Source organism: Montipora capricornis, chromosome 9, assembly GCF_036669925.1.
Source record: "Montipora capricornis isolate CH-2021 chromosome 9, ASM3666992v2, whole genome shotgun sequence".
Lineage (NCBI taxonomy): Eukaryota > Metazoa > Cnidaria > Anthozoa > Scleractinia > Acroporidae > Montipora > Montipora capricornis.
In genome coordinates this window covers 30144852-30159851 of record NC_090891.1, presented here as the reverse complement: position 1 = coordinate 30159851, position 15000 = coordinate 30144852, and the positions used below count along the sequence as shown (strand labels likewise).

Here is a 15000-nt window from a genome sequence, read left to right as displayed (position 1 = left end):
AAAAAAATAGTGTATCAAAATCAGCGGGAAGCAGACTTGTTTTTTTTTCGAGTAGTCTATATCCCTTTTAATGTCATTTCATGATATACAAGGTTCTCGGGGTTTAAACTCGAGGACCTTCTTCCTGTCAGTTGTCGAAGAACCAGTTGCGAAAAAAGGGAATCAACTTCTGCTAAAAATAAAGACAATCAATGAAAGTTGTTCTCCTTGAAACCCGCTGATAAGTATATGTAATTGGATGGGCACGAGGGCAAATAAGGATTAATTTCACGCGTATTTTCAAAGTTTTCACAAAATTGCCCGAGTCACGAAGATACACATTGCGATTACATGTTTATCACAGAAAGGGCAAAATTATTGAGGAAAGCCCATTCAGTGCCGCGACAAATGACAAACAACACGCTCCCATTCGGTGAAAATTCGATTCAATAAATCGTTGCTGTCAACGTATCTTTTGTATGTGGCAAAAAGTAGTTTAATCTGGAAGAAGAAGATTCTCTTGTAAATTCGCTTGCTCTGGATAAGCAACTGTTAACCAATCAGCATCAAGTAATCATGCCCCCTGGATTATCAAAAGTGCCCTCCGTCTCAGCCAATCAGCATTCAGTAATTTTGCCCCGTATGTGATAATCAAGTTCAACGTTTTCATTGCAGGGAATTCTTTGAAAAAAATAAATCAGCAATCAATAATTGAAACCAGTAAAGAAGAGTGAAATACCCTTATAAACCATTTTCACGTTCTCGCGTTTAAAGGTGGGTCAAGGTACATTATGAGTTGTTAGGAGGCCTGTTTGTTGACTTTTTTGTCTCAAGATCGAAGAACAGATTTTAATCAGTCACAGCGGCTGTAGAGGGCTGCCCTGTAGCGTTCACGGATGCAGGCTGCACACATAGCTTTCCAGTGTCGGCATCAAAAATATGGTTGGTGTTCTCTGGCAATCCACGTGTAACACTTGAATAGACAATATTCGTATTCTTAGTATTGGACTGGAACAAGCTTGTAATGGAGGCTACTGCGGGGGAATACATTAAAAGGTATTTGCATTTGAAAAGATTTCCCCGCATTAGCCTCCATTGCAAGCTACTTCCAGTCCAATATTCCCAGACTTTGACGCCACAAAGAGCTTTCCAGTGACAGCATTAAAAAGCAGCGTGTTTTCGTTGAATTGATGATCCATTGGTTAAAGAAATATAAACCAGTAACGTGTTTTCCTTATAAAAGCGAACTGTTCAACTATTCAAGTTATTTCGAGCAAATGACTATTTCACTATCACGTTAGTAGATTTTCGTCTTTGATCTTTGCTTAGAGGGTCCGACGCCCGGGGAGAAGGGGAAGAAGGGGGGAAGGAGGGGGGGGGGGGGGGAATACTCCCAGAAAGAAAGAAATTCGAGGGAAGGAAGGAAGGGAGGGAATCGCCAACTTAAACTTGGCCGAAAAAATGAAAACTAAGCAATATTTTTAAAGGCATTAGAGTTCCTGGAAAAATCGGAACTGATCATCAGTTAGAATAACTGAGCTCCTCCTTCTCTCAACTTCAACTGCTTTTTGTTCATGTGCATCACGTTTGTGGATTGCTTAGAGGGCCCTACGGAGAAAAAAAATGAAAACTATTCCATTTTTAAGGCTGTAGAGTTCCCGGAAGTATAGGAACAGATAATCAGTTAATATAAGCTCCTCCTTCTCACAGCTTCAAAGGCTTTTTGTTCATGTGCATCGGTTTGATTTCTCAGAAATGTTTTGATCATATTCCGAGTCATGTGGTTAAAAATGTCATTAAGGACAATGACATGTCAATTTTATGCTTTCCTGGAGAAAGGAAACTGGTGGAGTACGTCCTCTTCACTGTTTCAGTAGAACGCTTTTTACGGCGGCCGACTAACAAATGACATATAAACATATGATATGAACGCATGTCCTGTCTCTAGTTTAAATGAACCGTAATGCTCGAAACCGGCAACATTGCACAGGAATGGAATGCTTACAGAAAAAAGCTGGGGTTAAACACGCACTTCGTCTTGCATGCATACAGATAATAACTAGTGTATTCTGTCTCGCCACCGAATAGCAAAGGTGGCAGAATGATTCAGCAGTTCAGTGCTCCAAAGTATTTGAAAGAAAAGAAAAATGGTGATTACACTGTGGTGTTAGCACATGACAACAACAACGTTGAAAAAAACTAAAGGAAATTATTATGTCGTACGGCGAGGACTTTGAATCCGGCCCGAAGTGACGAGAGTTGAAAGGACAGCAAAGTTTAGGGGTTGTGTGACATTCAATTTCTCAGTCTGGGAAAACCAGAGGGGACACTTCGAGGAGTATCTGATTTTCAACAGAATTCAACTCTCACAGCAAATGGGAACTCAAGTTAAGTGCAATTTGTTCTTCAGCCGAGATTGTAATGGACTACAGTTGTACATAATGCAACAGGATTCGTTCCCAAAGACAATATTCAGTAAAACTACCTTCTCGCTCTTTCATGCTGTTATTACTGTTAAAGACGAATGAACATTCAAGAAAAGACTGGTAACTTTTAATTTGATTTATATACAAGGTTCTCGGGGTTTAAATTCGCCAATATTCGATTTCCAAGATCTGCATTTTTCACCGGAGGACCTTATTCATACCTTCTTCCCGTGTGTCACTTGCCGAAAGACCAGTTGCGAAAAAAAGGAATCAACTTATATCTAAAAATAAAGTCAATCTTTGATGCTTGTTCTCCTGGAAACCCGCTGATAATTAAGTTAAATGTTTTCATCGCAGGTACTTTTTTGAAAAAAACTAAATCAGCTATCAATAATTAAAATCCAGTAGAGAAGAGTTTGATACTCCGAAAGGCCTTTTTTACGTTCTCGCGATGAGAGGAGGGCCAAAGTATATTATGAGTTGTTAGGACGCCTGGTTGTTATCTTTCCTTTCTCAGAGTCGAAGTACAGCTTTTGATCGGTCGCATCGGCTGTAGAGGGCTGCCCTGTAGCATTCATTGATGCAGGCTGCACACATAGCTTTCCAGTGTTGGGATCAAAAATAAGGTTGGTATTCTCTGGCGATCCACGTGTAAGGCTTGAATTCCCAGACTTTGACGCCGAAAAGAGCTTTCCAGTCACAGGATCAAAGAACAGTGTGTTTTCGTTGAATTGACGATCCATTGGTTAAAGGCACAGCAACGTGTTTTTCTTATAAACGCAAACTGCTCAACTATTTTAGTTGTTTCTACCAAATGATTATTTAAGCCCTTCGCGAAAAAATCTTTCGCTATCACGTTTGTGGATTGCTTCGAGGGCCCGACGGAGGAGTGAATCGCTAACTGATTTGTTTAAACTTCGGCAGAAAAAAAATGAAAAGTATTCCATTTTTAAGGCCGTAGAGTTCCCGGAAATATAGGAACAGATAATCAGTTAATATAAGCTCCTCCTTCTCACAGCTTCAACGGCTTTTTGTTCATGTGCATCGGCTTGATTTCTCAGAAATGTTTTGATCATATTCCGAGTCATGTGGTTAAAAATGTCATTAAGGACAATGACATATCAATTTTATGCTTTCCTGGAGAAAGGAAACTTGTGGAGTACGTCCCCTTCACTGTTTCAGTAGAACGCTTTTTACGGCGGCCGACTAACATATGACATATGTATGAACTTATAATATTATATGGACGCATGTCCTTTCTCTAGTTTGAATAAACTGTAGTGCTTGAAAACAAAATTTCACAGGAATGGAATGCTTACAAAAGAAGCTGACTTTGAACACGCACTTCGTCTTGTATGCATATAGATAATAGCTAGTGTATTCTGTCTCGTCACCGAATAGAAAAGGTGGCAGAATGATTCAGCAGTTGCTCCAAAAAATGATTTCAAAGAAACGAAAAATGGTGATTAGACTGTGCTGTTAGCACATGACAACAACAACGTTGAAAAAACTAAAGCAAATTATTATGTCGTACGGCGGACTTTAAATTCCCGAGGTGACGAGAGTTGCAAGGACAGCAAAGTTTAAAGGGGTTGTGTGACATTCAATTCCTCTTTTCTGGGAAAACCAGAGGGGACACTTCGAGGAGTATCTGATTTTCAACAGAATTCAACTCTCACAGCAAATGGGAACTCCAGCTAAGTACAATTTATTCCTAAGCCGAGGTTGTAATGGACTACAGTTGTAATGCAACAGGATTCGTTTCCAAAGACAATATTAAAACTGCCTTCTCGCTCTTTCATTCACTTTACTGGCATCAGTATGCTCAGAGTACTTATTTCTTTTAAAGACGAAGGAACATTCAAGAGAAGACTGATAAAAATAGCAGCATGAACGAAACAGACAAATAGAAAAATCCATTACAATTGATTTGCCTCTGTGTAATTTACCTCTCTCTCTTTCCTCACCAAAATCTGCATTTTTCATGAGCCTCCATGTTTGTTCGTTCCTTGTACACAATCTGCTCGCTAAATCTTATGCAAAAGCTACGTATTCGTTGAATTCCACAGGATCTTATAAGAAGCTATTCTTTTCGACACATATATGAGATTATCGACGTCCTTCGGTATTGAAAAAATGGACCGTTAAAACAAAAACTAGTGCCAGTTCTATCTTAGTATAGTTTATAACATTCAACCTAATAGTTAAATCAGTGCACACTGAACAATAGTTTGATCACGTATCTCCAAAACGCCACTGAGTCATGTCGAAGTTGCTCCCAATCGAACATTCTTGTCACTTAAAGTTCATAGTCCCGCATTCCCAAAGAAATGGCAGCATTCTGTGCTGTCTCCGCATTGAGTTTTAATTTCTTCTTCGCGATGATAGACAAAGAATCCTCCTGAACCTGGCTGGTTCATTGATATTGCAATGGCTTTGTCATTAGGCTTCGAAGTGTAGATCTTTCCGCTGGCTTCATCAAAGTAAATTGGTTCTGAAGGGTTATGGTTTTCCATACTTAACAGTCTTGATTCGCTCCTTTGGTCGTTGACCGACTACTGACAGGAATTACAGTCGATTTTGAAACAAAATTACCCTTGAACTTTAACGCCTTATAACCGTGTTGGTAACAATTGAAATATCTTGAATGCCACGAAGGTACTGAAGAAAGGACTGCAAGACAGTCTTTGTACGTTCCCAACAACACCGAACGATGAAACAGCAATAAATTATGATTTAATTATTTTGGACCGACTCGTGGTGTTCTTTGATTGGCTAATTTTTCGAAAAGTCAATCATTTGACATGATCCTCCCGCCTTTTCTTTTTTCTAAGAATTCAGTTTGTAATGATAAGGGAAAGTTACTTTCATTTTTACCCACTTGAGTTGTTTTGTTAATTATTTGAGCCCCAGCCAGTCATCTTTTGTTTTATTAAGGGTGACTAGGTGGCGCCATATCAACGGTAAAATAAAGAGGGTTTTCTCAGAATTTTCCTACATGTAAAGCACTTGTCGTTTACATAGGTTTAAGAAATGGAAAGAGAAGTCAAGTCGCCCGAAACAGAACGCAGGGTTATATAGAAATATCATCTGCCATTTTTCCGTTTTGGAGACAGTTTTGCGCTTCTTTGCGTGACCTTGTCAAAAACATTTCCAAGAAATGGCCAACTTCCGCTGGGAACCTTGCACTTTCGAACACAAATCAAATACGCACAGCGAGTGTAGACCGTTATTGTTTTTGTATTGGAATTTACTCCTTCGAAATGGCTTGGCTGTGGGGAATATGGGGGAGCGGAGAGGAAAAAAGGAAATTTGAAGTTTTGATCTATGAAGAAGATTACAAAGAGTTATGCGCTCACGTTCTTGAGAAATTGGAAATTGAAACAGGCGGCGATCTTTTCGGCCTGTGGCTTGACGAACACAAAGCCGTTATTCAAGTTGCTCTTGGCCCCGGGAAAGCATGCAGGAGGTCGTCAACTTCTTTTTACCAAGATGTCAACTACCTGGCAAGAGTTGGTTCACATTTAACCAAAAATGAAGGACTTTGCCACATCGGAGAATGGCATTCGCACCACCAACTAGGACTGGCTCAACCCAGTGGGGGAGATGAAAGCACCGTGTGGAACAACATGCCAACCTACAACCTATCAAAATTTGTGATTTTCATCGCCAACATTGAAGCCTCTTATCCGAGCTACAAAGTGAATATCAGCTGTTTCTTGTTTGAAATCGACAGCAGAGGTAATCAACTTCCGGTACTTCCGGGAGAATTTAGGATTCTTCATTCCGAGAACCCCTTTTCCCGGAAAAAGGAAGTAAAGTTTGAAAGAAACAACGGAGCAGAAACATCCACTGGGAGAAGTGAGGAGAGAAATAGTCCACGGGCTGACGATCCTAACGCACCTCCAAAGAAAAAGGGCAACGGTTATGGGAGAGGTAAAGGTACTGAGACTAGTGGTCGCTCGCCACAGGAAAGAGAGGAAAATCTTCCTCCTGACACCAATTGCGAGAATCAAAAAGATGGAGATAGAACAGTGGATGACTCAAGAAAAGGAAGAGAGAAAGAGCATGGAATAGATGGAGAGAAAGAATCTCAAAAGATCGAGAACCAGCTTCCTACTGGCAGGGAGGAAAGTAAAGAAAAGGGTGAAGAGGTCAAGAGTGGTGTAATCTCTGGTGGAGCTGATCAAATGGGCACTTCGAACCATGACAACAAAGAAGTGGCTCAGCAGACAAAGAACGGCCCTGAGGCAGCAAGAGATCCTTTTGATGGCAAGAAAAAAGATGTGTCAACAGGTGATTCAGAGGTGCAAGGCAAAGAAAAGGAAGGAGGAAGGAAAAGAAACGAAGATGGAACCCCTAGTGCAAACGAAATTGAAAAGAAGAAAGAAGATGAAGAAAGCACTGAAGATGGAAATGAAGACACAATGCAAGTGCAGACGAAAACAGAGGCTGAAAATGAACAGAAAAACGCGGAAGAAGGTCCGTCGCCAGTGATTCAGCAACCCGCACCGATCAACCATCAAGACTCAAATGTTCGTGATGATGGGCCAAGAAGTATAGGTGGTTCAAAAGGTGATTCAGCGGTGCAAGAAAACGAAAAGCAAGAAGAAAGAGGAAGAGGTGAAAGTGGAAGGCCTGATCCACAAGAAGGCGAAAAGGAGACGGAAGAAGCAGGAGGAAAAGAAACACCACAAGATCACGAGAGAGGAGAAAATGAAGGTTTGAAAGCTGGTGCTAAGGAAAAGAAAACGGAAATTGCTGAAAACATTCAAGCCGAAGGAAAGGAAACCCATGATAACGATCAACCAACCAATCGAAGTGCTTGAGATCAGGGTGACCACATGAAAAGGGATTTGAAGAAGGCGGTCAAACATAACGGATTAGCAGAAGAAAAAACAGTCACACTGTCAAAACCGAGCACCAAAAAAGAACAAAAGGAAAAGCCAAAAGGACACTGCAGACAAAGCAAAAGATAAGCCTAGGGGAACGAAAACAGAAACAGGTGAACCATCAAGGAAGCCGGTGGAGAGAAAAGTGGACCTTAAGAACACATCGAAGCCTGCGACGGATAAGCCATCACTTTCAGGGAACAAGAAAGGGTCAATAAAGACACCGCAAGCAAAAGCCCCTGCTGTGAAAACGAAGGCCACCTCAAGTGTTTCGCCCAAGAAAAAACGCTAGATTAATCAAATGATTGGTCAAAATAAACTTTGAACTTCAGCTTTTTTTGCGTTAGAGAAAATGTCAAATTGCAGTTATGTTAAAATTGGCCGTTCCAAAAAAATGCAAGTTTTTTCTTTTCATTATAACAAAATGAATGTTCAATTAGAGGACGATTTGAATTGACGAGAACTAGTTTGAAAGCAGTAAGTAACAAAATTATGATCTGCAGTTGTGGGGTAATTACAGAATGTTTTGTTTAATTCACTTGTTTACTCGGTGTCTCAGAGCTTCTCTTGTCATCTATGGTCGAGGGGGATAGAAGGTGGGGGCTGGGGGATGGTAGGGCGACAAAATTCTTCCCATTCTAAAAGCCTAAGAGGCTATCTCATACAACGCGCACCCGCCAGTTGGTAAGAAAACTTCCGATTTGTTCAAATTCTGTCGAAGAGTTCGAGTTGCTTATGTCATTTGCTTGAAGCGCGTTCCGCTGGCTTCATCAAAGAAAATTGGTTCTGAAGGGTTATGGTTTTCCATACTTAACAGTCTTGATTCGCTTCTTTGGTCGTTGACCGACTACTGAAAGGAATTACAGTCGATTTTGAAACAAAATTCTCCTTGAACTTTAACGCCTTGTAACCGTGTTGGTAACAAATGAAATATCTTGAATGCCGCGAAGGCACCGAAGAAAGGACTACAAGACAGTCTTTTGTGCGTTCCCAACAATATCGAAAGATGAAACAGCAATAAATTATCATTTAATTATTTTGGACCGACTCGTGGTGTTGTTTGATTGGCTAATCTTTCGAAAGTCAATCATTTGACATGATCCTCCCGCCTTTCCTTTTTTTCTAAGAATTGTGATTTCAGTTTGTAATGATAAGGGAAAGTTACTTTCATTTTTACCCACTTGAGTTGTTTTGTTAATTACTTTAGCCCCAGCCAGAGTCATCTTTTGTTTAATTAAGGGTGACTAGGTGGCGCCATATCAACGGTAAAATAAAGAGGGTTTTCTCAGAATTTTCCTACATATAAAGCATTCAGTTGTCGTTTACATAGGTTTAAGAAATGAAAAGAGAAGTCAAGTCGCCCGAAAAAGAACGCAAGGTTATATAGAAATATTATCTGCCATTTTTCCGTTTTGGAGACAGTTTTGCGCTTCTTTGCGTGACCTTGTCAAAAACATTTCCCAGAAATGGCCAACTTCCGCTGGGAACCTTGCACTTTCAAACACAAATCAAATACGCACAGCGAGTGTAGAGCGTTTTTTGTCTTGGATTTTACTCCTTCGAAATGGATTGGCTGTGGGGAATATGGGGGAGCGGAGAGGAAAAAACGAAATTATGTGATTTTCATCGCCAACACTGAAACCTCTCATCCGAGCTACAAAGTGAATATCCGCTGTTTCTTGTTTGAAATCGACAGCAGAGGTTATCAACTTCCGGTACTTGCGTGAGAATTTAGGATTCTTCATTCCGAAAACCCCTTTTCCCGGAAAAAGGAAGTAAAGTTTGAAAGAAACAACGGAACAGAAACATCCACTGGGAGAAGTGAGGAGACGAACATCAACATCAAGAATCTTGAGCTGAAAGAAGATCGTACAGGCGCACCAGCCGTTATCATGCTGAGAGGAAATTTTGAAGTATTTATCTATGAAGAGGATTACAAAGAAATGTGTGCTCACGTCCTGAGGAAACCCGACATTGAAACAGGAGGAGACCTCTTTGGTTTGTGGCTTGACGAACGCAAGGCTGTTGTTCAGCTGGCTCTTGGTCCTGGCAAAGGATGCAAGAGGACCTCGGTTTCTTTCTACCAAGACGTAAGCTACTTGGCAAAAGTCGGTTCCTATTTAACCAAGAAAGAAGGAGTTTGCCACATCGGAGAATGGCATTCACACCACCAACTCGGATTGGCTAGACCAAGCGGTGGAGATGAAAGCACTGTGTGGAGAAATATGCCGACATACAATCTGTCTAGGTTTGTGATATTCATCGCCAACATCGAAGCCACTAGTCAAAACTACAAAGTAAACATTGGCTGCTTTCTGTTTGAAATGGACAGCAAAGGAAAATGCCTCCCAGTAAGGCAAGGAGCCTTCAAGATTCTTCCGTCAAAAAATCCATTTTGGCAGAAAAAAGAAGTATACCGGGAACGGAGCGATGGAGCAGAAAACCCGGAAGGTGACGTGTTTGACGTCGATATTAAAGATTTCACGCTGGTTAAAGGAGAGAAATCACCTCATGTTACGATACAACGCCCTAGAATCAAACGAAATAGTCCACGGGCTGACGATCCTTACGCACCTCCAAAGAAAAAGGGCAACGGTTATGGGAGAGGTAAAGGTACTGAAACTAGTGGTCGCTCGCAAATGCGCCAGCAGCCATGGGATGTTCACGAGAAGCCAAGTCATCGACAGGAAAGAGAGGCAAATCTTGCTCCTGACACCAATTGCGAGAATCAAAAAGATGGAGATAGAACAGTGGATGACTCAAGAAAAGGAAGAGAGAAAGAGCATGGAATAGATGGAGAGAAAGAATCTCAAAAAAACGAGAACCAGCTTCCTATTGGCAGCGAGGAAAGTAAAGAAAAGGGTGAAGAGGTCAAGAGTGGTGTAATCTCTGGTGGAGCTGATCAAATGGGCACTTCGAACCATGACAACAAAGAAGTGGCTCAGCAGACAAAGAACGGCCCTGAGGCAGCAAGAGATCCTTTTGATGGCAAGAAAAAAGATGTGTCAACAGGTGATTCAGAGGTGCAAGGCAAAGAAAAGGAAGGAGGAAGGAAAAGAAACGAAGATGGAACCCCTAGTGCAAACGAAATTGAAAAGAAGAAAGAAGATGAAGAAAGCACTGAAGATGGAAATGAAGACACAATGCAAGTGCAGACGAAAACAGAGGCTGAAAATGAACAGAAAAACGCGGAAGAAGGTCCGTCGCCAGTGATTCAGCAACCCGCACCGATCAACCATCAAGACTCAAATGTTCGTGATGATGGGCCAAGAAGTATAGATGGTTCAAAAGGTGATTCAGCGGTGCAAGAAAACGAAAAGCAAGAAGAAAGAGGAAGAGGTGAAAGTGGAAGGCCTGATGCACAAGAAGGCGAAAAGGAGACGGAAGAAGCAGGAGGAAAAGAAACACCACAAGATCACGAGAGAGGAGAAAATGAAGGTTTGAAAGCTGGTGCTAAGGAAAAGAAAACGGAAATTGCTGAAAACATTCATGCCGAAGGAAAGGAAACCCATGATAACGATCAACCAACCAATCGAAGTGCTCGAGATCAGGGTGACGACATGAAAAGGGATTTGAAGAAGGCGGTCAAACATAACGAATTAGCAGAAGAAAAAACACTCACACTGTCAAAACCGAGCACCAAAAAAGAACAAAAGGAAAAGCCAAAAGAAAAAAACGAAGCATGGAGAAAAACGTCCAAGGACACTGCAGACAAAGCAAAAGATAAGCCTAGGGGAACGAAAACAGAAACAGGTGAACCATCAAGGAAGCCGGTGGAGAGAAAAGTGAACCTTAAGAACACATCGAAGCCTGCGGCGGATAAGCCATCACCTTCAGGGAACAAGAAAGGGTCAACAAAGACACCGCAAGCAAAAGCCCCTGCTGTGAAAACGAAGGCCACCTCAAGTGTTTCGCCCAAGAAAAAACGCTAGATTAATCAAATGATTCGTCAAATAAACTTTGAACTTCAGCTTTTTTTTGCGTTAGAGAAAATGTCAAATTGCAGTTATGTTAGAATTTTAAAAACAAGTTTCAACATTGCCATTGGCCGTTCCAAAAAAATGCAAGTTTTTTCTTTTCATTATATAACAAAATGAATGTTCAATTAGAGGACGGTTTGAATTGACGATTTGAATTGACAAGAACTAGTTTGAAAGCAGTCAGTAACAAAATTTTGATCTGCAGTTGTGGGGTAATTAAAGAATTTTAGAATGTTTTGTTTAATTTACTTGTTTACTCGGTGTCTCAGAGCTTCTATTGTCATCTATGGTCGAGGGGGATAGAAGGTGGGGGGTGGGGGATGGTAGGGCGACAAAATGTCAAAATGAGCCAGCTAGAAAACGAGGCAATGCCTTATGCTCATTTTCCTTCCTATTCTAAAAGCCTAAGAGGCTATCTCATACAACGCGCACCCGCCAGTTGGTAAGAAAGCTTCCGATTTGTTCAAATTCTGTCGAAGAGTTCGAGTTGCTTATGTCATTTGCTTGAAGTGCGTTCATCTTCAGAAACTTTCAGCAGTTCGAAAAACACAGGCCAAATTTAGGAGCCCTTTCTTGAACACTTTAAACGCGGCAATCCCTGCCTCAGGATCATCATTCAAATTCTTTGAAACGTTTCCTTATCGTAATGGCCAAATGTCTCAAGGGCAAAGTAGTGGACTTTCCCGCCTCTAACAGCGTTCATTGATATTCTCGGTTTGTACTTTGAGAACAGTTCTCCTTGGGGGTGGAGAAACAGATTTTTTTGTTTACAACAGCTGTTTTTCCAAAAGAAATATCAGGACGGATTTCGTTAACTAAGCACCGAGTCTGAACTGATTCGAAGCATATCGAAGGACACACCATTATGACTTAAGTGTGCTTTTGTCGTACAAAGACTTAATTGAGAAGTATTTCTTTCGCATCTTCTTTAGTTGCTAAGCTTTCGACTTAGACCCTTTTTACATCGAATATTTGCTCTAGTCAACAAAGAATGCAAGATATGTTTCGAATAACGGATGTTATATCAATCAATCCACTGATGGGAAACCTTCCTGCCCGTCAAAAATGTTAATCAGTAAAGCATCGCAACACAAAAAAAGTGAAATGTGCAAATACAACTTACTTCTAGTGCAATTTGTTCGTAAGCTGAATATATAAAACTGAACTAAAATTTGCAATGGTCAATTTTACCATTCCGGATAACCCCAGGACAAGCCCTTCTTCTAGGATCCGCTGTTGGGGGAGGGGGGGGGGGGGGCTGCTAATTGTTCTCGAGCGGTCTTATCTTCGGGGATAGGGGTGGGACAAACCTCCAGAATTACAAGAAGTCTAGGCAGTGATGGTTATAGTGAAAGAAAGCGAAGCTTTATTTTGCTTTCTCTTTATGTCCGATATCCTGCTGAAATTATAAAGAGTCACTTTAAATTTCTTGTTGTTATTAAGAAACCAATATTGTTTGCTCTAATCATTGCGGAAAACGATGCATTCGGTCGATGTGAAATGCCGGGGATGGGAAATTATCTTTCTTATGTGACAGGGGTGAGCAACTTTCCGGCAAAAACGAGGAAAATGTTGTAACTTTCCGCGGGGAACAGCTACAATAGTATGCTTCCTACTAATCGAGATTCGTGCAAGTCTGAGAAAAAAGCCGCAAAATCGCAGCTGTATCTACAGGCTATTTATCGCTGGTCCTTTCAAATATTAGTTTTCACAGGATGAAATCTTCCCCTTTTGGTTTCGCTGAGGAAGCTGAACAAAGCCAATAACAAAATTAGCGTAACAGCCCTCGCTCTGAGCTATACTCTCGCGTATTTTCCCGTATTCGTTTGCCGGATAATAGGCCTTTTTCGATATATTAAAATTTAGCTTGAAAGAGAGATTTAGAGGAGGACAAAGACAAAGGAAAGTGGATGATATGAAAATATTTTTCACATTCATTCCAAACGTGTTTCTATTGTTTTTGTCCTCATGCACTGCCTCACTATCAAGTTGACTATTCAAGAACTCACGGCCTTGTTCCTTCCGAGCTACTGTAGCGAGTGGCTCTATAAACTTGAGATGTTTACATCGATCCTTGCATAGTTTTGACATGTTTAACAAATCATATCTACTTAAGACGAAGCACCTTTCTGAATTTCATTTTTTTTCCCTTCAGTGGGTCTCATAATCAAAGTCATGTCTGTACTTGCAAATTACATGCAATTTGACAGTACCTTTTCACGAAACGTATCTACTCAATGAGCCTTCTTTGCAAAAAGACATTTTCCAATATATAATAACTAGGTTTAATATTGGAAACGTCACGAGGCAAGTCAATTAGTATGTCAAAAAATTATTTAATAAAAGACAAAGTCAGTTTTGTTTTCCCTTTTTCATGCCTGGCTCGCTTCCCCGTTTTGTGGGACTGTGTATATATGATTTACACTTCTCTGCACCGACATTCAAAGTCGAAAAGTACGGTTGTAATCAATAAACAGCTGATACGAAATTTAAAATATATATTTAGCAAGAATTCCTCTCGTTTATTTTACTGGCTAATATTCAGGTATCTGACATCTTAAATGTTTATTTTTTTAAAAACAGGTATTTAAATTTAAAAATTCCTTTTCTAGAGTATCATGAAAAATACTGAAAATCATCCAGATGTGCGCATGCTACCTCAAGAGGAAGTCTTTTTTTAGAATTTCATAAGTGATCTTAATATTAAGATTGAAACATATGTTAGCCAGAGTAGATGAGTCATCTTGGATTAGCTCAGTAAAACCAATATCTCCCCGTGGCCAAGGAAGAAAAGAACGTTTCTTCAGTCGGTGTTTACTGTAACATTATGTCATCTCTAGAGTTGCCACACCGAAGTTTGGCTGTTATTGTTGTCGAAGCCAGTGTTTGTGCGTCAATGAATATTATCAGTATTGTTGGAAATGTCTTGGTTTGCTTGGCCGTGTACAGAAATCCCAGACTGCGATCAAGCATGAATCTCTACATAATTGGTTTAGCACTCAGTGATCTTTTGTGCGCGACAGTAGAAATGCCCGCAGCAACCACAGTGTTGATCGCTGGACATTGGAAATTTGGAAATGTGTTATGCCAGTTTCAGGGGTTCGTTGATGTCTTCGTCACGGCTGTTAGTCCAGTGACAATGGGTTTAACAGCATTCAATCGGTACATGCGAATCGTCCAAACTAATCGTTACAACAAGATATTCTCTCCGCTTAAATCCATGATATGGTTGAGCTGCTTGTGGCTTCTTCCTGCGTTGTATTTTGTTATATCTCCAGTGGCAAATTGGAGCAAATACGCATTCATCCCAGGTTATGCCGTTTGTAGCATTACTTTCTCTAAATTTGAAAACAGACTGGCTCATTACTGTTGCGTGTTCGCGTTCTTTTTTGTCTTGCCATTTTCCGTTGGCGTCTTCAGTTACTACAAAATTGTCTTAAGTATTCGACAGCACAAGCGCGCAGTGGTCCCATCGCTTCGAAACTCCAACGGTGTCCGCGACGGAAGGATTTCAGTTCGAGAAGTTGACATTAGCTGCGTGCTGTGTTATATCGCCGCTGGATTTTTGCTTTGTTGGATTCCAATGTGGGCGTTTATAATTTGGAAGCGTTTTTTCTCAACCACTGCTCCGAGAATCGCCCAACAGTTAGTCATTGTGTTTTTATTTTTAAGCAGCACGATAAATCCATTTATATACGCTGCCACTAATAGCGTCTTCCGCGA

At 40.7% G+C, this 15000-nt stretch overlaps 2 protein-coding genes across 2 annotated transcripts in view; both read left to right on the top strand.

The window, feature by feature from the left end:
* Nucleotides 1–5404: 5404 nt before the first annotated feature.
* On the top strand, nucleotides 5405–11511 carry LOC138017512 (myb-like protein X). Its single transcript, XM_068864578.1, has 3 exons — nucleotides 5405–7226; nucleotides 7857–7893; nucleotides 9033–11511. The coding sequence occupies exons 1-3, from the start codon at nucleotides 5669–5671 to the stop codon at nucleotides 11227–11229; spliced, it is 3792 nt and encodes a 1263-aa protein (XP_068720679.1). The 5' UTR covers nucleotides 5405–5668; the 3' UTR covers nucleotides 11230–11511.
* A 2292-nt stretch (nucleotides 11512–13803) lies between these two features.
* Nucleotides 13804–15000, top strand: part of LOC138016420 (kappa-type opioid receptor-like) — a 2440-nt gene continuing 1243 nt past the window's right edge. The window contains exon 1 of the mRNA XM_068863563.1: nucleotides 13804–15000. This exon is cut by the window's right edge and continues 1243 nt beyond it. Within this exon, the coding sequence (XP_068719664.1) occupies nucleotides 14105–15000 (896 nt within the window). The 5' untranslated portion in view covers nucleotides 13804–14104.